The sequence below is a fragment of the Symphodus melops genome, assembly GCF_947650265.1.
Source record: "Symphodus melops genome assembly, chromosome: 11".
Lineage (NCBI taxonomy): Eukaryota > Metazoa > Chordata > Actinopteri > Labriformes > Labridae > Symphodus > Symphodus melops.
Genome location: NC_136701.1, coordinates 14,470,274 through 14,491,171, shown reverse-complemented (window position 1 = coordinate 14,491,171; position 20,898 = coordinate 14,470,274). Strand labels below are relative to the sequence as shown.

The 20,898-nt window shown below is 40.2% G+C and overlaps 2 protein-coding genes across 4 annotated transcripts; one reads left to right on the top strand and one right to left on the bottom strand.

Moving 5' to 3' along the window:
* Positions 1-1,303: 1,303 nt before the first annotated feature.
* adad2 (adenosine deaminase domain containing 2) lies at positions 1,304-10,444 on the top strand. 3 transcript variants are annotated; one of them, XM_079356654.1, is made up of 11 exons: positions 1,304-1,406; positions 2,421-2,567; positions 3,112-3,256; positions 3,521-3,659; positions 4,680-4,808; positions 5,855-6,005; positions 6,209-6,379; positions 7,542-7,756; positions 8,085-8,319; positions 9,924-10,056; positions 10,167-10,444. In XM_079356654.1, the coding sequence occupies exons 2-11, from the start codon at positions 2,434-2,436 to the stop codon at positions 10,275-10,277; spliced, it is 1,563 nt and encodes a 520-aa protein (XP_079212780.1). In that variant the 5' UTR covers positions 1,304-1,406; positions 2,421-2,433; the 3' UTR covers positions 10,278-10,444. The 3 variants fall into 3 exon arrangements, with proteins under 3 accessions (XP_079212780.1, XP_079212781.1, XP_079212782.1); XM_079356655.1 differs by lacking the exon at positions 1,304-1,406 and adding an exon at positions 1,778-1,843; XM_079356656.1 differs by lacking the exon at positions 1,304-1,406 and having other exon boundaries at positions 2,488-2,567; positions 3,074-3,256.
* Positions 10,445-11,432: 988 nt separating this feature from the next.
* Positions 11,433-20,257, bottom strand: LOC306831199 (adhesion G-protein coupled receptor G4-like; the record flags this gene model as incomplete). The annotated part of the gene is made up of 17 exons (XM_079355147.1): positions 11,433-11,937; positions 12,564-12,728; positions 13,720-13,821; positions 14,357-14,558; positions 14,903-14,981; positions 15,410-15,524; positions 15,704-15,972; positions 16,325-16,446; positions 17,268-17,371; positions 17,464-17,509; positions 17,639-17,764; positions 17,857-18,003; positions 18,166-18,331; positions 18,426-18,630; positions 19,302-19,402; positions 19,883-20,012; positions 20,167-20,257. The coding sequence occupies 17 exons, from the start codon at positions 20,255-20,257 to the stop codon at positions 11,795-11,797; spliced, it is 2,313 nt and encodes a 770-aa protein (XP_079211273.1). The 3' UTR covers positions 11,433-11,794.
* Positions 20,258-20,898: the final 641 nt, after the last annotated feature.

Genomic DNA, 20,898 nt, shown 5'->3' with positions numbered 1-20,898 from the left:
GTGGGTGTGAAAGCTAAATAAGAGGAGAGACGTAGACAGATAGGAAGGGGAATAGAAAGAGACAAAGAGAGAGGATTCATGAAGGGAATAGGTGGTATTTAAAATAAAGATGACACATGGGATAGTTTCCATTGCGCTTCAGAGGGCTCTCTAGAGATGGGGGTGACTTAACATTTCACAGTCCCATGTGAATCACAGACCCACTCAGACATATGCACACACAGGCTCGTAAGAAAGCCTCATTTGGCTCAGGAGAGACTGAAATGAAGGAGGAAATGAAAATACAGTTTACAGTGATCAGGGGAGCGTTTCAATTTTTTGTAAATAAAGCCACACACTTATGGGAGGATTAAAAATGTGTGTTTTTGTGTAGCAGTGTGTGAGAGATGTTTTTATTTATTTTTTAAACTGCAAATTAATTTATTGGTGAACGCTTTTCAGAATGCGCTTTCAGCGTTGTGTTTCTGTGTGTGTGTGTGTATGTGTGTGTGTGTGTGTGTGTGTGTGTGTCTGCAGTGCTACCGATTTAAAATTCATAGAAACCATCACACCATTCTGTACCTATTTGATTATTTGCTGCCAATACATAAAACATTACTGACCTGCTCTTTCCTTTCCTCCACTTTCCAGCATTCAATCTAAATTCCTGGTTCCGCAATATTGACATCCACACAGATATCACAATGTAAATACAGATACGGAAGTATGACATTTAGGCTACTCAAATGTTTTACAGACACAAGAGGGTATTTCCTTGGGTCTGTCTGATTTCAGAGTGTATTTTGGGTAAATGTCTCTGTTACTTTGGAATGTATATCCATTTTATAGGAACACCTGTTCAGCCTGTTGTATTATCATGTTTGTGCAGGGAGGCTACACCAGTATGCAACATAGTGCGCTGTGTTGGCAGCCAAGGAGAGTCAAATGTTTTATTTTGTTTTGATTTGTTCATTTATTCCGAACATGTAACATAAGGCAAAGGTAAACGTACATAATAATAATAATAATAATAATAATAATAATAATAATAATAATAATAATAACAACGGAACAAAAAAAGGAAAATAAATATTGATTACAAACAGTGGTAAGAATATAGTTATAAGTTACATGTCTGCAAAGAAGAAGAAGTAAAACTTATTGAATCGCATGATATTTATGTTTTCAATGTCAAGTTAAAAATAAATAAACATTTAACTGTTTAACTATCATGGGCGTCCAGGTTGGGTGTCCACAAACTCTTGAAATAAAATTGTTAAACGTTGGCTTTCTTATTATTTTCGTAATAATCATTCATCATTTTAAACTGACTTTTTTCATCACCTGATCTATCGAACTGAACCTTAACATTCAAGGTTGCCAGTTTCAAATCACTAATCCTCCTTTTCCGACTCTGGATGAGGCAGGTAAGTACGATCGCAGTTCGTCTTGTTCGGGTTTGTGGATGTACTTAAAAGTGCCGGTTCATTTATGGTAATATATTGAACGTATTAATTATGGTAATTGAAGGTTGAAACACTTTTAAACACCTCGTGAAACGTTTTAGGACGGAAACGCAGCTCGTGTCAGTCGAAAGTAAAACGTCAAAGCTAAGCTAATGTTAACAAAACAAGCCTTGTTAAGCAAACCTGACCTACAACAGATATCTCAGAGGTAAGAAAAATTTAATTTGTCACATGTCACTGTGTTAGCTTCTTCCGGTCACCTGGCTGCTGTTAGCAACGTTTAATGTTTGGGTTTAGCCTGAAAAGACCATAGACTGAACAGACTAATAAGACTTACACAGTCTATGTTTTTTACTCACACAGAACCTAATAAAGTGTAATTCACGAGTGATTAAATGGTAAATTGTCACTATTTTTCTAAAAAATTTAGTCTACAACGACTGTGAATTAAAAATGGCGACCATGATTTTTTAAGCTTTAAATGTCATCTTTTGTCCGAATTATAGTCTTGACCTCAAACTATTATGGTGGCATAACATGTTTGGTTTGTAAACAAATAGATTGTAAGAACTAATTCTAACTGATTCCAAAATATTTTTCCATTTATTTGTAATCAATTTATGATAATCCACAGAAGGACTGAGCTCTTCTCAAATGTTTGCTTCTGTACCAGCCAGTTTCAGAGGTTTAAAGACAGAAACACCAAATGAAAATTTATTAGGCCTACAGGTTATTAAAAACCAGGATGTAGTGCTTATGTCAATGATAGTTTCCTCTATGCAAACACATTTTCCTGTGAGGAAAAAAAACAGAAACATTTAGAATTAGAAAAAACTGGAGAGTTCCCAGTGTGGTGCAACTCTAAAATGAGGTAATTTATCATAGATGAGTACAGACTAGTACTACACATTTACACTGTTGTTGGCGCTGCAACCCGCATAAAAAAAAAGTCTTCTTTTTTTCATTTTCTTGTAGGTTGGTTGAAAGCATGGAGGACAGTGAAGCATTTAAATGCAGTCCAAGAAGACGTGCCGCTTATTTTCGGTCTCAGCCAGAACTTGATCGTCATCAGGATTACGTTAAAGATGAAGTACCCCTTCATTCCGGTGTTACTGGGCTGAGGTAACTACATAAGGGTGGAATTGTTGTATTACAGTAACACATACACAATGCAAGTTTTATTCTTTAAGTACACAACAATGAAAAATGTTAATTATGATAGTGAATGGTTTTATGAAAGATCCACTTGTTATTCATAATCATGCGCTGGACTGGACTCTACCAGTTCTATCTTTCACTTATTAGTTTCATTCCATAGTCTTTAGATTGTCTTATTTTCTTGAGATAAGATTGGTCAACAAAACTTGACTCTTAATTCAAGACCGAATATATCCCCCTGAAGTTTTTAGAAGATTTCAACATGGTACCTGAGATGTAACCAAACTGCCTCGTCTCATGTAATGAGTGTACAGGATGTCTTCACACTTTTGAACTGAGAAGAAAACTATTGAAATATTGCTCCAAATACGAGCATACATTTAACTGTCTAGCTACCGTTGTGTCATTTTGAGATACTGTAAGTAAATGTGATTTAACAGCTAAGACATTTAGCATCCGCTCATTTTAAGATTTTAAAACGTGGTCACTGTTTGTGTTCCTGTCCTAGAGAAAATCTGTCTGCTTCTGGAGACTTTCACCAAGCAGAGAGGGATTTATTATCTGAAGGAAGTGACAGAAACAGAATGGATAATGTCTCCATCCAACAACTCGAAGATAAACTTTGTACTGGTGACATCCTTTTGGGAGAGGAGGTAAATACATGGAAAGAGATAATGTCAGGGTTTCCTTCAACATATTCTAGGTGTTTCATAGCAGCGGGCAGATTTTAGATGTTAGATTTTCACCTTGTTATGAGATCCTAATAATTGTAACGCTATGTCAGCGTCACTGCAGCCTAAGGAGCCGCCTTAAAGCTAAACTTATGACAAATATTCTGCTTTTATATTTAATATTGTTTAAAGACAACATGAAACGATTGGAATCAATTAAAATATGTTTGTTTGTTTTTTTCTCAGGATGAAAACTCAGATGATGACAGTACCGTTCTCTCTCTCCCTGGTATGTCACCCCAAAGAAGTATACTCTCGGATGAAGAGCAGCTCCTGGATCAGATCAAGGATTTGAAGAATCCAGACCAGGGCACAAAGACTGAAGGTGCAATAGTAGTGACTGTACATACACTATACTAGTCTTAATATGCCCAACAAAGAAGACGTTGTCTTGTCCAGCTGCCTGTGTTGTGGATTACCTCTCCAAAGTTTCTCACACCACCTCACTTGTCTGTCACTACATCTGCTCCCTGACGCAGCTTGCATCCTCGCTCACTTTTCCTGTGATGCTCGAGCCTACGTCATTGAACAACAGCTCCCTCTTTCCAAAATCCCATCTTTGACTTGTTTCGTCCTCCTGTCTGTTGCTTTTCCTGTCACTGTGAGTCCTCATTCGTCACTTGCTTTTTTTTTTTTTGTCCTGGTCACACAGTCATGTGATGAACTCCAGACTGAAGTCAGGACATTTGACTCATCCTCCAACACAGGCTAAAAAAAACCATTTTATGTCCTTAACCAGCCCGCTAGCACTTGTTCCTTTTATTTCCTTTTAATATGAATAACTGAATACAGCATTTTATTATGACAGCCCCTTGCACATGACATTTTGGACTAAAGTGTGTTGAAGGCTGTACTGATGGAAGGTGTCAGACTCTAAACTCAAATAATAATAAACTGCCAGTAGACCAGACCTGATCAAATAAAAACCCTCAATAAACAAGATCAATTTCAGACATAAAATGTGATGGTTACGTGGAATCTGGTGATACGGACCTTACAGTAACAGATTCTTGAAATATATCTTACTTAACTGTGCTTCAATTATAAAGCTTAGAGGGCCTGAGGGACCATAAAGTTGAGGCAGAAGGTAAGGAAACAGATGGTGTGTGTTAATGTGGGAATATATGTTTTTTCTTCTTTTTTTTGTTTACGTGCATACTGCACACTACACATGTGAAGTCCATCCTGTGTTACAGTTTTTACAAACATTCTCGGCCTTTTTACAATGCGAACACAGGGTTCATTGTGAACTCTGTTTCTTGACAGGGTTCACATGGTGATGTTCAAATGATGTTCTCTGTCTGATTCTAAACTCAGGTGTTGTGTTTTCATCTTTCTCTCGTAGTTTGGCAAACAGACCGGCACAAGAATCACATGGGAGCGATCAGCAGCGAGACGTTTGACAGCCTCCTGAAGATGAGTCCTGACTTTCAGGGCTGCAAGAGCCACATGGCAGCATTTGTGATGATAAGAGGTAAACAATAAAGCAACGTTGAATCGGGATGTTCTCAGCCGACTTATTTCCAGTGGGTTGAAAGGAAATTGAAATTCAAGCAAAATGACTTTTAGTAATGTGAGATTAAAAACTGATCACAATGAACATTTTTTTTTTTAACGTTAAACCTCGTCAAATCAGTTTTTTTTTTAAAGTGTTGCTAACGTTATCAGAGCTAGCACTGCTAACCTCCGGTCCTCCTTACACTGAACTTGAATGCACTTGTGCTAAATGTGCTCACACATGGCTCCGCCTTGTACGCCAGTTTAATTTGACACAGTCTACATGAAACTCCACTTTCTTGATCAAAACACCACCGGATGTGCAGCTCCTATGGGATTCTATCCTCCATTCACTCTGAACGTTTACATCCAGGCAGTTGTAGACAGAGAAGGCCAATTAATTGTGAATACTGCCAGTGGATGGCTACAGCCCTGACTCGTGGTGGGTGTTTCTTATATAGGTGCTCAGTTAGAGAGCATGATAAAGCAGACACTTGAGTAAGAAAGATATCGTGGGCTGTTGTTTATACTTCAGCAGACTGCTGTCAAGGTTCTTTCTTGCTTTGTAACAATGCTAACATTGCAGCTTTATGAGAGACTTGCATGGTATATCACAGTACAGTGTCTATTTGTATTTTATCCACATTCATCATTAAATTCAGGATCATTAACAGTACCATAGATGACTAGAATACATCTCTTCTTTATTATGTTGCTTCTTGCTCAAAACCTTAGTTTTCCCTCCTTTTCAGTCTCGACAAACATCGAGACATTTAAATGCTAAAGAGTAGTTAAATCTTTTAGTTGTCCTATTGATGATAACCTGTGAGTGATTATGACCTTTGAGCTCTTTCAGTCAAAGGCAGTGGTTTGTATGGGGGCTGATGAATCACCTCGTTTTTCAATGACCTTCAGTTATTATTCTGGAAATGAGTCATCTCAGTGACTCATCCTGGCTGCTCCCATCCAAAGCTAAAAAGCTTACATTGAGTTGATAGAGAAATGGTTTGATTTCCTCCGTAGATGTGTTGGATGCAGCTCGTCGTCCTCGTGAGCAGTATAAGGTGGTGGCTCTGGGAGCTGGTCGTTCAAACTGCAGCAAGTGGCTTTGCTTTAACGGGACCATGGTGCACGACTGCCACGCCCTCATCCTCGCCAGACGAGCCCTTTTGAGGTACAAACTATTGTATATGACCTCTTATGCACATTTCACACAAATGTTTAGAATTACTCACTATGATCCCTAAATACTTGATTAGTGTCGAGCCTTCCTACAGGCATCAGAGCAAGCAGCTCGCTCACTGTCTCGTGCCACAGCGAGCTTCTTGTACTTTGCAACTTAAAGTGAGACTGCTTCTTCTTCTGGCTTGTGTTCAGGTTTGTGTACAAGCAGCTTCTGCTGTTCTACGATGCTGATCCCTTGGCCAAGGAGAACTGCATTTTCGAGACCAGTACAGACTGCCACCAACTTCAGCTCAAACCTGGGATCAGTCTGCATCTGTACACCAATCAATGTCCCGAAGGAGCGGCGAAGAACTTCTACTTCAAGTACAGCTTGCTTCCTTTTTTGGGTTCCGTGTGCTTCGTTTAAAGCAGTAATTTGCAGGTATTTTGTGTATGAAGGATTTACCTGGGCGCTGGAGTTCACCTGAGGGATCATCTGTTGTGATGACAGTCTCAAGTGAAACGTTTTAAAATGGGGTTTGTTGCCTCGCATGAAGCCTTATAAAATCCAACCCCCTTACAGATCTGTACTTTTGGTTTCCAAATCCGTCGTCAAGTTTCCACCAATTCGCATTGGGAATCCGTTCACACAGATTACATACCTTGCATTGACGTTGTTGTACCTCGTACTGAGGTTCTGATGTTGTCAATTTCCGTGCATCCCATTAGCACACTCTCGCTCTCTCTTGTCAGCGTCTATAAATATACCAGGTGTCATCTATGTGTGGGAAACACTGCATAGATCTTCATGATAATAGATGAGGGCAGGTGTTACCAAAAAAGAAAAAGAGCTCATCTTCCTCTAAGAACCAGGATAATAATTTAAATCAACTACAGTTACCGACTTTTTAGGAGTGATTGTCTTGATAATGCTGTAACTGGAAACTTCCCGAGCAGGTTACATTCCTTTTGTTTCAGATGCTTTTAAAAAAAATTCAACATTCAGAACAATTAATCGATGTAATCTTGCCCGTGTCAATGATTTTGATAATTTTCAGGTCAGAGTCACGAGACGACGTGTCCAATCCGCAACATGAAAGCAGCGTCCGTCGTTTTGTCACATTCTGTCTTTAGGGAAGACGACACCCGACAAAAAAAGAAGTCAAATGTAAACACTGTGGAAAAACTGTGTTAACTGTTAAGTTATTTGTTTTCTTCAGTTTTAAGTTAAGTTCATTTCTACTTTAAAACCACGAAATAGTTAATGAGATGTGCACTCTTTCATCAGAAACAATATCTCTGCTTTAATATAACTAAATGATTGATCATTTATCGTAATCGAGGTAAAATGTTCAATTAATCTGGATATTGATCTGAGGTCAAATCGACCTGCTGTAGAATAAACCATTTTTTCTCATCGCTGGTTTGTTGCATTAGACACTTTCTAACAGACATCCCAAACACAACATATAAAATGAATATGTATATATGATGTTGTCTCTGGTGGTGTCTGAATGAGCAGCACACGATGTCTGTCTTTTCTCAGGGATCCTGCAAACAGCACTTGGGCTGCTATGAAGCTGCAGTATCATGCTCAAGGTGCGCTGGTCCCTGTAGCCTACCTCGAACCGAGTGTGTGGGGTGCAAAGGTCTGCTGCATGTCCGGTAGTGACAAGTTGTGTCGTTGGACCGTCACTGGGATTCAGGGTGCATTACTGACCCACTTCATCCAGCCGCTCTACATCACCAGCATGGTGCTAGGTAAAGAGCCGCAAACGTGAACGGGCTTTATGCTAAGATAGACAGAAAGGGTTACACATCAGTTTCTTGTAGTATCTCCCAACAGGAGGCACACAAGTCAAACTGTGTCCTTAGGGTGGAGTGGAGTGTATCAAACACATTATTAACAGTAAATGTATGTGTTCTACATCCGAGTGATCTTGTTTGAAAAGTACGCTTGAGCTGATCTCCAAATGGTGAAAACTACCTGTGAAACGGAAAGTGTAACCTTTCTCAGTATCTGACAGAACTGTGACGGCATCATCAACAAACATTAAAGAGCAAATAAGGGCTCGTTCTGTTTATTTAGGGGGCCCGAGGTCCATCAATGAAGAAGTGTCTGACATCACCAACAAGCGTCTGGCCGACGACATGGAGGACTTTCTGCCGACCTCCTACAAAAAGCAAAACATCTTCTTTCTCTGTGGCGAATATGTGGGGCCGACTGCGACCTCCCCATGGCACGACGATCTCAGTATCAACTGGTGCCTCGGAGACGAGGATATCGAAGTAGTGGACAGCAGCAAGGGCTTCATCATTGATGGGTACGTTTGTTTTTTTGCATAACGTCTACGTAACACTAAAAACTTTGTCTCCTCTGAAATGCATTACAAATGTAGAGCCGTGACGTGTCTAAAGCTTACCTCATCATGCGCTCTCCTGAAGCCAGTTCAAGGACAGAAGGGGTTCTGTTGGGAGAGCTGACTGCTTGTTTGACAGGCTCAGCGAGGCCCGGGGCTCCTGCCATCTCCTGGCTTCAGAGCTGCCGACAACTACTGATGTCCAGCAGCTCGAGCGTGGTGCAGACGTGGCTCTCGTCGGAGGCTGAGTTGTCCTTGAGCAGAGATTACATCCAAAAATAGATTCCCTGCTTTGTGCTCGCAGCGTTGCTGTGTATTTCAGCTCTCGTCTTGCGGACTGAACAATTAGTTTTAGGCATCATGGTGTTTTGTCAGGATGAGTTCCAAGCAAAATGTTGTTCATACGCAAAGAAGTAATGGTCTTGAGAAATAGAGGGCGATCCATTTAAGGACAAGGGTACAGGATCTAATATGTGCAGAGGGAAGAAGATGAAGAATGAAATGGTTGTTCAGAACGTTCATGGGGGGAAAAAAAAAAAAAGGCTCATTTTACAGAAGGCCAGTTATCCCCTTTTTCACCAAGGTCCAGTTCAATATGTTTCTGTACACATTTATTGGCATTTCCACTTCCAAAAGTTTAAGCGTACCGAAATAACTGATCCATACCGTTCTACATTTTTGGTAGCTTTATGTTGGGGTGCCAGGTGCACCGTTCCGACACTAAAGGTTGGAGTAAGACACACTGCAGTCTTTTGATCGGTCGAAGGAATCTTCACTTCGCATTAACAGCAGTAATAAAGGACAAATCCATATCCTGAGGGTCATTACAAGGCTGTTTTTTTGGGGGGGGTTGTAACAAAAGTCAGCACATAGCACCCTTACATGGGACAACCATGGAGATGCAGACCTTCCTGGGAGTCACTGATCTTTGTCTACTGTGTCACGCGCTAATTCTTTGTCGAATTTCTTGGCGGTCTACGCCATGTGGTGCTGCTGTGATTTACTGATCTGTAAGGCTGGCTGTGGAAAAGCACGCAAAATAAGGCTTCACTGAACCAGACCTGACAGCTTGGTGGAAACAAGGTTTTAGTCTTTGCTTCCTGTTGTCACGTTTATCGTCCCTGAAGCAATCGGTTGTTTCATGAAAACCCTGGTTTCTCCCCAAATCTCATCACTACTGCACAGAAGATTTCAATATATGTGGAATGCATTTGTAATAAAGTCAAAGGATGTGTTTGGTGGCTTGAGGGACATCAGGAGCTGAAGACATTAAAGTAGTCTAGAAAGAGATCTTAAAAGGATCTAATAGCGCTCTTCTAATGCTCTCATGACTCCACCAAAACTTTATTGCCTACTCCCTTTATTGACAATGCTAAGCTTGCTTCCTGTGAGAAAGCCATGTCTTTGCTCACTCGGTCAAACATTAAAAGTCGAAGCTGAAGCAGTGCAGAATTGTCTTACCAAACACATTTTCTATGTTCAGCACAGCCGCCCCCTGAAGCTGAGAACGAATCCTCAAACAATAACCGTACAGAGCATTTATGGTGCACTACTTTATTATTTCCCAGCTCTCCATCAGTGAGCGGGCCTGGCTTCTCCAGCAGACTTTGCAAGAGAGCCCTGTACAGTTATTTCCTCCGAGTTGCGCAGCTAGCTGGCCATAGCTACCTGCTGGATTTCCCCACCTACCACAGTGTCAAGGTTTGTATCCGTTGAAACGATCAGATGCGGTTCATTTTATTGTGCAGTCCATTCTGAGACTGCTTCAATGAACTGTTGTTACTTAAAAGTTGTTTACGTTTTGTTCATAGGAGGAAGCTGTGGTCTACCAGACGGTCAAAGACCTGGTCAAGCAACAGTTTCTGAGCAACCATGCAGGTCCGTGGAACTCCAAAAAGTTGGTGGACTGCTTCAGCATTTGAACGAGCTCCAGGAAAGCGTCCACGTTGACGTTCATCCAAGTTCTTCACATTTCGTTCTTTGTTCAGAGCGTTCTTCAGTTCAATAACAGTACGTTGAGTTTGTTTTCGCATGTGTTCGTGTTTTCAGTTTGTGTAGGTGTCTGAGAAAAATAAAAAGCACCAGAGAAGTGGTTTGTTTAAATGTGCTGCAGGTGGAGAAACTATCAGTGACAGATGGAAGTCTTTTCTAACCTGAGCGGTAGAAGCGAGCAGAATGATGACCCTTTTGTTCTGCAACCAAAAGTTTGCAGTGGTTAAGAGCGAGAACATTTTTTGTTTATTACCAACCAAATGATTCAGTCGCGAGCATGGAGAGGCGGCCATGGGCAGGTCGTTACTGTGTTGTACTGAGAGGTGTCATTCACTGTCACACACTGTTCATCATTGTTCAATCTCACTCATATTTCTGTCTTGTGATGATAGTTACAGTATCTCTCAGTCCAGCAGGGTCGGAGAAGGGAGGTCAAATGGGAAACGAACAAAAACAAAACGACTTTTCAGTACAAAGATCAAAGTGTCAGTAACATCTTAATATCACCCGATCAGATTTGAGGGGTTGTAGTTTAACAACTTTAACACACCTTGATACAAGATGAGGACCCTTCACATGTTCATGTTAGATTAAAAATAGTGAACAGAAACATTAACTATTGTTATCGTCTCGAATGGCTCTAATTTTTGTTTCTGTTTCATATTACATCAGACAAAATTCTGAAATAAGGATTCATATATTTTATCCATTATAACTGATCCTGTACAATAAAACAAATCTGACAATTCACCCAACTAACTAAAAGAAGTTCTGCTAGTCTAAATTTAAAAATGAAAAAGAAATCGGAATTTCCAGGGTGATTGTTGATGTTACACTGTTTAGATGTGTCAGATAGACATTTGAAAAGCATTAATATATTATCAAGCACTATTTTTGAAGTGGTGAACTCAAAAGCCCATCACTCACACAGGTGTCTTATTTACTAGAACAACTTGGCAGGCTTGAAGATGGCGTGCCCATAATTCCACAGAGTGATGAAGCCTCGTAGAAGAAGAAAAAATCATTCCAAGCTTTAGTGACCCTTTTCTTCTCACAATCAACATGAACGAGCGGCAGAGGAAGACTTAAATTTAAAATTTTATTAGATTTTTTTTTTTTTTTTCATGCAAACTGTGCGGGACCATGGTTCATTGTCACCATGGCTCCACTCACCAGTTGCTTGGCAACCAACTCCTCCTTGGAATTGATGCAACTACTCATGTCTTTATAATTGCAGGCTCTTTTTCAATATTTAGCGAAAACAAAAAACAATAGAATTGTATGATAAAATAATCTAATAAAGCTGGCATACACGGTGAGTATATGCCCTACACTGTAATCATTACATAAGCCTGTGGCTTGTTAAAAAGTACAACATGTGCTGAAGCTTTAAAAGCCTTTCCTGACATTTTCGGTGATCTGTGTATGCAAATGAAGACTGCATGCGCTATGTGCTTCTTCTTTGTTCTTCGTCGAGGAGGTGATTTCTCCAGCCAGGTGTCAGGTTTGTCCCCCGCTGCTGAGGCAGAGCTCGTGTTCCTGAGGGGCTTATCTGCGCTCGAGGGAGAGCCAGGGAATTCACGAAAAGGCCTGCAAGATAATTTAACATCTGTGAACAGTTCAGAGGTGTGAAGAGCGCACACTTTCTCATACACATGCCTTGGAGATTTGGGTTGGACTTAAATTAAACTGTCAGAAGGTGAGAGAAACCTTTAAAGAAGTGTACCTTTTAGTTGTGTCTGTTTAATCCGGCTCAATTACAAAGGCTTTTATGTAATTATTTAATGTCAGAGCAGTCCTCGTAATGTATGCGGTGACCTATTCAGTGATGTGTGACTGCACCTGTGATCATCCCCATCTCATTTAAAGAAGCTGAACATCAAAATGACGAGTGATTTAATTGCAACCTTTAAGTTGTAACAAAACAGGAAGACTAAGGTATGAAGTCAAAAGTAGATGAAGAACTTTAATGTGTCATGTAACTTGTAATCTAACTGAAAACAAACCTTGACTTGAATGCCTCGTACATGTTTTTACACAACCCCTTTGATTTAATATTACATTCTTCTCATATGAAAGCTTTTAATTCCTCTTATATTTATTTCCATCTATGCGGCTCCCTGAAGGATAGCCGTTTTGAAAGAGTGTTAGATATGATGACGTGCATTCAGTAACAATTTAAGCAGCTACCGAGTGACTCTGCTTCACTTCCTTACCCAGGTTGGGTCTCTTGCTGGACATCTCTCTCTGGCTGGAGCTGGAGGAAGCTGACGTGCTGTCTGTGGAACTGGACTTGACTGAGTGCACCGACGGCACAGAGGCTCTTGGAGGATTTGATCTGGGTTTGGCCATGACTCCTAATGATGCTGAGTTGCTCCACTCTGGATGACAAAAGCAACACGGGTAATAAAAACAAACCCCTGTGTTGTTGATAATTTACCTTCCAGTTGAGCTTTTCTTTCTCTACGTTTCATAACTGAGCAACAACACACTGGTGTACAGACAAAAACTGCCCTGGAAGCAGCTGTTCATAAATGCTGACCTTGAGTCTATGCATTGAAAAAGCTGACAGGTTTTAAGATTTCCTTAGCTTCATTTTGGAAATGTATACTCAACTATTGTTTCTTTTATTTGCATTTGCAAAAGCTGAGAAAGGTACCTGTTATATAGTATTTATCTCATATCATCTTGACTGCGTAGCCGACACTAAACGTGCAGCTAAAACACTGCAGACGGCTGATATATCAGAGAAAAACATCACAAGTGTGACACGGGCTCCCTTCATAACCATGGACAACAGTTGGTAGTTTGTTTGCAACAGCAATAGCAACTTTACAAAGAATTAAAAAAAAATCAGAAACACGTTTCAAGTATGCATAATTAAAAACTTAAAAGACTGAAGGTTTGTTTTTAACTGGTCATGTATCACCTTCAAAAGCAAGATCAACATTGAGAAAATTGCCTGCTTCTATATTTTAACGTTTGATGCCTGTAACCGCTGCAACGTTTTACGTGTGGGTGTCGGTTAACACAATTTACAACACATTGAAGGTGGAGATTTTGCATTTAAAGTCAAGATCACCAAAGAGATGAGGTGCAACGCTTAACCTCCAGGGGGCGCCAAAATGTAACTGAGTGACTTCTAGTTTATGATTTTATGTAAAGGTCCGTCTTAGTTTGTGTAGGGACAAAAAAAAACAGGAGAACATTTCAAAAGAATTCCCTCCACCTGTGAATTATCCTGATTTACAGCGAAGAGGTGCTAACAGTGGACAAGAAGTGCTTAACGTACTCAGTCCCTGTTCAAAACCAGTAGAGCTTTCTGTGTATGTTGCGTCTGCAGGTTATAGACATGATTAGCACCCATCATACCTGAGTGCTCTTCAAGTCGGAAACGCCCAAAGCAGAGATGAATCCTCCACTGCCTCCTGACGTTTTCCTTCATCAGACAGTGGAAGAGGAAGACGAAGAGTCCTGAAAAGGAAACAAAAAGCTGAGATAAGGTCGTGAACTTTTTTTTCGGATATCCCATGTTTATTCTCAGCAGAACCATTTGCTTTTTAATGAACACTTGAGCAAGGCGTGCCTCTTCCAGTCACAGTCAGTTGAGGGGTTTTGTTGCATCACTTTCAGATTAAAAAAAAAAAAATCGAGCAATAGAACAAAGGCCAGCTGAGGTAAAGGCAGGTGTGAAATAGTTGCATCATTCCGGATTGTGGAGCGGGATGTTTGGGGAAACTGCATACAACGTTAACCGACATTGATTCACTCAATAAACGCACAGCAGCTCAATCAATGAGCCTCATGATAAGAAGAACAAGTCCGAGAAAGTTGCGTCAAGGATACAAAATCAGTAAGACCTGCTCGGGTTCAAATTCAGAGTCATGGCTCTTTGTGTTTGGATTTCTTTCGCGTTTTTCAATTTAATTTTATCATTTCAAACACGTTTTTTTTTTTTTTTTTTTTTTGACCTTGCATACGTATGGTGTCTTTATGAATAAACACTAACCTTGCAAGGAATTGAGGACAGAGAAAAGGTACAGCAGAACTATTCTGGCTGGTCCCCAGGTAAAGAAGCCGACTGTCCATGTAAGACCGAGTAACAAAGTGAGACTAGAAACTCCCTTCAGGTCATGCAGCAGTCCTCTGCGGGTCCCGGCCGGGCTGTTGGCTCGCATGCGGCGGATCTGCATCAGAACAACTACAAAAACCTAAATGGAGATTTAAAAGAAAGTTAAGAGTTTAGTAGCTGGAACAAAATCCTGAAATTCAACACAAGGAGACGCTGAGGGAGATTTCTACAGATTTATGCTATACAGAAAATCCTGGTCTGTTTTTTTGTCAGGCGATCAGATTTGACAAAGTACAATATTTAATGTACTTTTGAACGTTTTAATTTTTGTCTAAAACAACTGCTTGTAAGTTCTAATACAGCTGTAAATATTCAAAAGGTGTTCAGCAGAACAGAAAGATACTTTAACAAATAAAGTGTGGACAAAAGAAGGACAATATTTTACAGTTAAACTGTGAATGAAACGTTGAAAAAAATATTTACCGCAATATTGAAGAGAAAGATCAGCACAGCATATGCAATCACCGACACGTAGAACGTCACATCGTCCTGGAGCCAGCAGCTGAGTGAACAGGGATTGTACTGCATGTAGTTGTTAGATTCATGTAAACGAGTTCAGTTACCCAACAGGCATTAACTTGTCCTTAAACCTCGTTTTAAGTGCCCTTACAATTTGCAAAATAATTGGGTTCCTGCACTTCACCTCAACTGTATGTTTGATATTTGTCCATGATTGGCTGCTTTTTACTGTTGTATATGATTTAATTTGGCTGAAGCTCAGCACAGAGAAATGTTTCCACAGAGCAGTTTTAAGTGAGATCTTCTTCTAGTATCAAACTCTGAATACTGAACGTAAATGTGTGTAATATCACTGTGTGACATCAGCCAGTTTTCATAGAAGCAAGCTTACTTGTAAAATTCATCCAGCCTTATTTAATGATAGAAACCAGGGGCACAAAAAAAAAAAAAAAATCCAAAGCCCAAACTCACAAACTGTCAGAGTTGTCCAATGGCTGCAGGCTAGACTGAGCGTCAGTGTAGAGGTGACTGCTGTACGCTTCTCTGTTCACAACGAGCACCAGGACACAGATCGCCAGAGGAATCCCTGAAGCGACAGATTTTATACTTTCATAGCCTTGAAAGAATTGAATAAATGATAGGCCTCCCAAACAAAAAAAACGAGTTGTTTTCAAAGGCCTCATCTCGATTATTTCAGTAACAATGATGTGTTTGGATGTAAAAACAACTTAAGCGTCAGTCAGTGAGTCGAAAAAAGAGACTCACCCCATCCAAGAACGCAGAACTTGAGGATGTAAGACGGTACGTAGACGTTGAAGACTTTGACCAGAGCAAAGTACATGTTAACCGCTTCTAGTCCCATCCAGGTAAAAGACGCCAGCAGGAAGTAGTGCAGCATGGAAGCTGCAGCCACACAGAGGCCGTATAGACCCCAGGAGGAGAGCCAGGAGTTCACCAGAAACATCAGATTCAAACCCAGCAGTGCCAGAGAGAGGTTGATGAGGATCTGAGACGGGTAGTCTCGACGGAGCTTCCTGAGACAGACAATAAACACGAGGGAGAAAAGTGAAGGTAAGACAACACAGAGAGCGTACATAATTGTAAAGAAGAGAGTGAACACAAGATACTCAAAACTGGTTATAATACGTGGCGCAACACATTGCTCATCTCACAGTTTGGACTTTGCAGATTTTGTTACAGATTGGATCATTTGGGATCGGCCACACAAAACAATGACAACAAATATTTTTAGTTCTCTTTTCCACAACTAGCCAGGACTCATACTTTCAAAATGCAGCCCCATTAATCTTGTTGAGTGGATGCGTGAAAACGGTTTATAAATGTATTTAATACAATATATTTAATAGTTAATAGTTTAGGTCTTACTCAAAAGCTGTGTAGGTGAGAACGGTGATTCCCAAGAACAACGATGACACTCCACAACCAACGTAAGTGATAATGGTCAAGATCTGCTCATTAGCTGGGTCCAGCGGGATCCTGGAGGTGTCCTTAACACAACAATGAACAGTTATTAGCTGAGGCGAATCTTTGTCTATTCCCCAAAGTGCTACGAACGACTCTCACAGGCACCGTTTGCATGTTACAGTATGTAGAAGAATAGATATCCAGTAACTGCTAGTATCACTTGACCTATTCTCTGAAAGGTTGAACCGTTCTCTTCACCAATGTGTCCTCACACAAGCGTTAGATATAAACAGATGGTAAACGCCCTCACCCCAGTTTGGACACTCCAATAGTAAACAATAGAATGAAGCTGATGTTGCTGCTGATGCTTGCTCGTGGCGTGGTGTGCTTTTAAGTCAGGCTGTGGGACACGATGTCATGGTCTATGACTGTGGCGCCCGTCAAACTGCCAGAAAGACATGTCATAAAGCAGTACACATTTCCCTTTCAATGACGTTACCCTGTCAGCCCAAGTTATGGACTGAAAGAAGATGCGTTGGGTGAAGGAATACAGAAGCTGTTAAAATCTAGATAAAATATTCACAGGATATAAAACTGAAAGTCTTTCACAGCTGTAGTGACTTTAACATTCAAACGAACAGTCTGTGGTCAGCTGAAAGTTTCACACTCAAGGCTTTAGATGGTCAAACTTTGCGTGTTTATACATTGTACCTGTGTGCCCTCTTCTGGTGAAATATGAGTCAGTCATCTTCCCTTTGTCTGGAGCCTCTTGGTGTTCACTATTACCATCAACACTGCCACTACCACTTCCCTTCACATGACAAAAACCTTTTGAATGAGCTGCAGTCCCTCCGACACCAAACCACGTTCCCCAAGGGGAAGGAGAAAAAACGGAGATACACACCAGAAGGACCCCAAAGTGTGTGAGGTGATCACACAGGCACGTTGTGTAGTCTGAGCTGCTGTTGTTTTTCCTGCAGCCATAGTCATCCCAGCCTCCATGTCCATCTACAGATGACGACAAGGACGATCAGCATCACACAGTTTGTTCAGCTGTAATGAAAACTGGAAGAGTATTGATAATTGATAACTGCACCAACCGTTTTTATTGAAGTTCCAGTACACACACTGGAGGTGCCTGTGAAGCTTGATCACACATGGACAAGGATTTTGTTAACAACAGGTGGAACTTACTCATTCAATCCTTTTTAGTGTGTAAGCAGTCTGCACAGTGGGACATGTGTCTCTGTACTCTTGAAGGAGAGTGGCTCTTACTGTGTTGGGGATTAGATGTCGGAGTGTGACTGTCACATCTTCAGTTAAGTCTTTGATTGGAGAGCTGGCATTGGTCACACTGGCCGACACCACAAATGTGTTGAGGGTCGCACCCTTTTGGCCGGTCTGGAAATAATCAAAATACTCAAACATAAAACTGACATTTTAGAAATAATCAAACATTGTTCCTTTATTTTCATTTGGAAAATAAAAGTTACCTTGAAGAGCATTGGGATGCCAAAGAACTGAAACGTAACCCTCGGCGGGCTCTGGTTGAAGCTGTTCTGTGGGAAGCTGTGCTGAAGGACAGACGGCAGCGAGATAAAAGCCTGCGTGCCATTTAAAGGATACCTGTTGATGAAAATCTGCAACAAAGAGAGCAACAACATTGATCCTATGTTCAGATTTTTTTTTTTTTTTAAAGGAACACGGTCACTCTATGCAAAAAAAAGAACATGATTGCTTGACTTTTTATGTTTCTCACAGTTTAGGGGACATTTGTCAGATGTTTTTGTTACTTCACAAACCTCCGGCGTTGCGCCTGCGCGGTAAGATGACACCCCAAATGTCAAACTGCCAAACAGTCCGGGAACCACATCCACCACTGAGACCGCTATGGCTGGAGCAACCAGGGTGGAGGAGCCTTCGTAATCCACAATCCTGTCTCCTACTGCTTCTGTGATATTTAAAATACTAAGGAGAAAGCGTGAAGCAGAAGCTGGTAAACACAAGTCACACTGGGAAGTCACACTTTGAATCAGATTGACTTTCCAGTTTTCTTCCTCACGTGTTAGTAAAAGGCAACAGGTAGCTGTCCGACTCCAGGATGTCTGAGATGATGTTGATGAGAGCTTGACCCAGGTTTGGGGTAACCACGCTGAGGTTGACAATGTCCTCCAGCTTGTCTAGGACTGTGGCCAGCTCTTTGTAGCTGAGTGTGGAGTGGTTCTTTAGTAAGCTCACGATCATCTCAATGACATCCAGAGCGTTCTCTGTAGAGCAATCATACCACTTTAAAAACATGCTTCTGTTGTGACCTTTTCACTGGTTTGTGTTCGTGTGGATTCAAATTTGCAAAAGAGTAAATCGAGCAGGCAACATCATGAACGCATCTGAAGAGCAGCCGTCGTCAGAGAATTTAAAATTGTACGTAGGTTAATAATTCATCTTCATCATGAAATTAAAATTCACAATAAAAACATTGCAAAAGTCTAAATTTACCAAAACAAAGAGAGAGATTAGTTATGTTCAGGGATACAGCGATGATTTCTCATCTATCAGGTGTTCATTTAACCCATTAGATGGACGCCTGGGTAAAATTACTTTGCTTTATTGCACTCTGTCGTTATTCTAATATTGGAAAATGTTATCCCACATCACATATTTTTCTCATATTGTGCAGTCCTAATTATAACCCAACCTGAAAGCTTAAACCATCTTAGCTCATTTAAATCTTCCTCACATTAAAGACTTTATCTCTTGCCATCAACTCAATCATGAAAAACAGCTATCTTAAAAATCAGTTCAAGACCTTTTTAAATAATATATTATTTTAATATATAGCCATACAATTTAAACCATTCAGTTCAGATTGAATTATGTATTCATTTTGCAATTTAACAACTCCGACATAAGTCAGACAAAGGGGGTTCGAGTAACAGACCAGCAGTGACTTTGACATGGTCCAGGTCAGGGATGGTTTCCACCACTAAAGAACAATCTTCCAGGTTGGGGTCCATCCAATGTGTGCTGAGACCCAGTTTACTGGTGAGAGGGCAGAGAGAGAGAAACTTGCATTTGTTTTACAAGCCATGCATCTTTTATCAGTCATCAGGCTACTTCGAAATCCACTATCTGATTAATGATTTTATAACTCTGACTCCTACAGCTCATTGACAACCATCAATTCATTGTCACGCTGAGTCAACAACCAATGAAACAACACACTCCGTTATCTGTCAACACAAAACGATTTTCTTTGTGTCATATAAGCTGAAAAATCACAAGGCAGTGCCTCGATTTCATTAGGAAATCACATGGACTGCGAACAAAAAAAATAATGAATGCAACATCATCGTTTTTAAATGTAAAAAAAAAAAAAAAAGGTACCTGTAAATTATTTTACATTTTAACAGCACATTTGATTTTTTTTTTCTAGCACAGCTGACTGCTACGTTTGTATTTGAACGAAGGGTAAATAACATAAAGTGATGGCTGTAGTTAGCATTACACTACGATGTTCACCAGTGTCGTGAGGCGTAGTGTTGAGGGTTTTTCGGGCACGGCTGAGCTGCATCTTTGCCTCCTGAAGTGGCAGGCCATTGAAACAGGCCTTTCCTGGTCAGGTGGGATTGTGCATCACAGTTAAATACCACTAAAACAGAAAAAAGAGCAGATGAACCACTGTCTTAATGATCTGTTTTTCCAAGCATCCGTCTTTTCATACAGTTTGACATAAACCATAAAGTCAGATCATCTTCGTATTACAATGTTTTTGGGACCTTTAATTGAAGCAGACCCTTACTCACATATGCGTCTTATTTGTATGTCCTCGGTAGCTATGGAGATGGTTCCGTTGTAATAAGGCGCCAGCAGCCGGGATCTTATCAGCTCTTTCATTGCCTGCGTGTCTGACAGCGATGTCAATACTTGTACCTGGAAAACACAGCTCTCTCTGCAAACAATGACAGGAGTTAATTACAGCAGTAAACGTTTCCCTAAATCAATACATCTAAAGAATGAATTTAGAAGTTTGATTGGACCATAATGCTCTACTCAAATAAACATTTACTCAATGTGTCTGATAAGCAGCACACTATGTCGGCTCTGTTTGATTGTTTGGGTTTTTGTGTTTCTATTTCGTTAATTATGGATTAGTTTTTTCACAAACTAAATGATCCCTACCTTGACATTCTGTGTGCAAATACCTGGAAAAGAGTAAAAGATTAGATATAAGTTTAAAACTCAGTAAAAAGTGGATTAAATCAATCTCAGGTTTGGCATTTCTGATCAAATTAACGCCATCAAAATCTCAAACCTGTTTATCCAGTAGAATCCCAGTATTTTCACTGTGAAGTCTTTTTTTTTAATGCTGCTTATTTTGAGTGAGATTATATTTAACATTTTGATGTTCTATTGTACAACTGAACTCCTAAAAAACAATTATTTAATGTGAGTTTTCAAACTTTGGCCATAAAATAAAAGTTCTGATTCAAAAACAAACTGTATCTTGTAAAGTATAATGAAAATATTATCTAAAA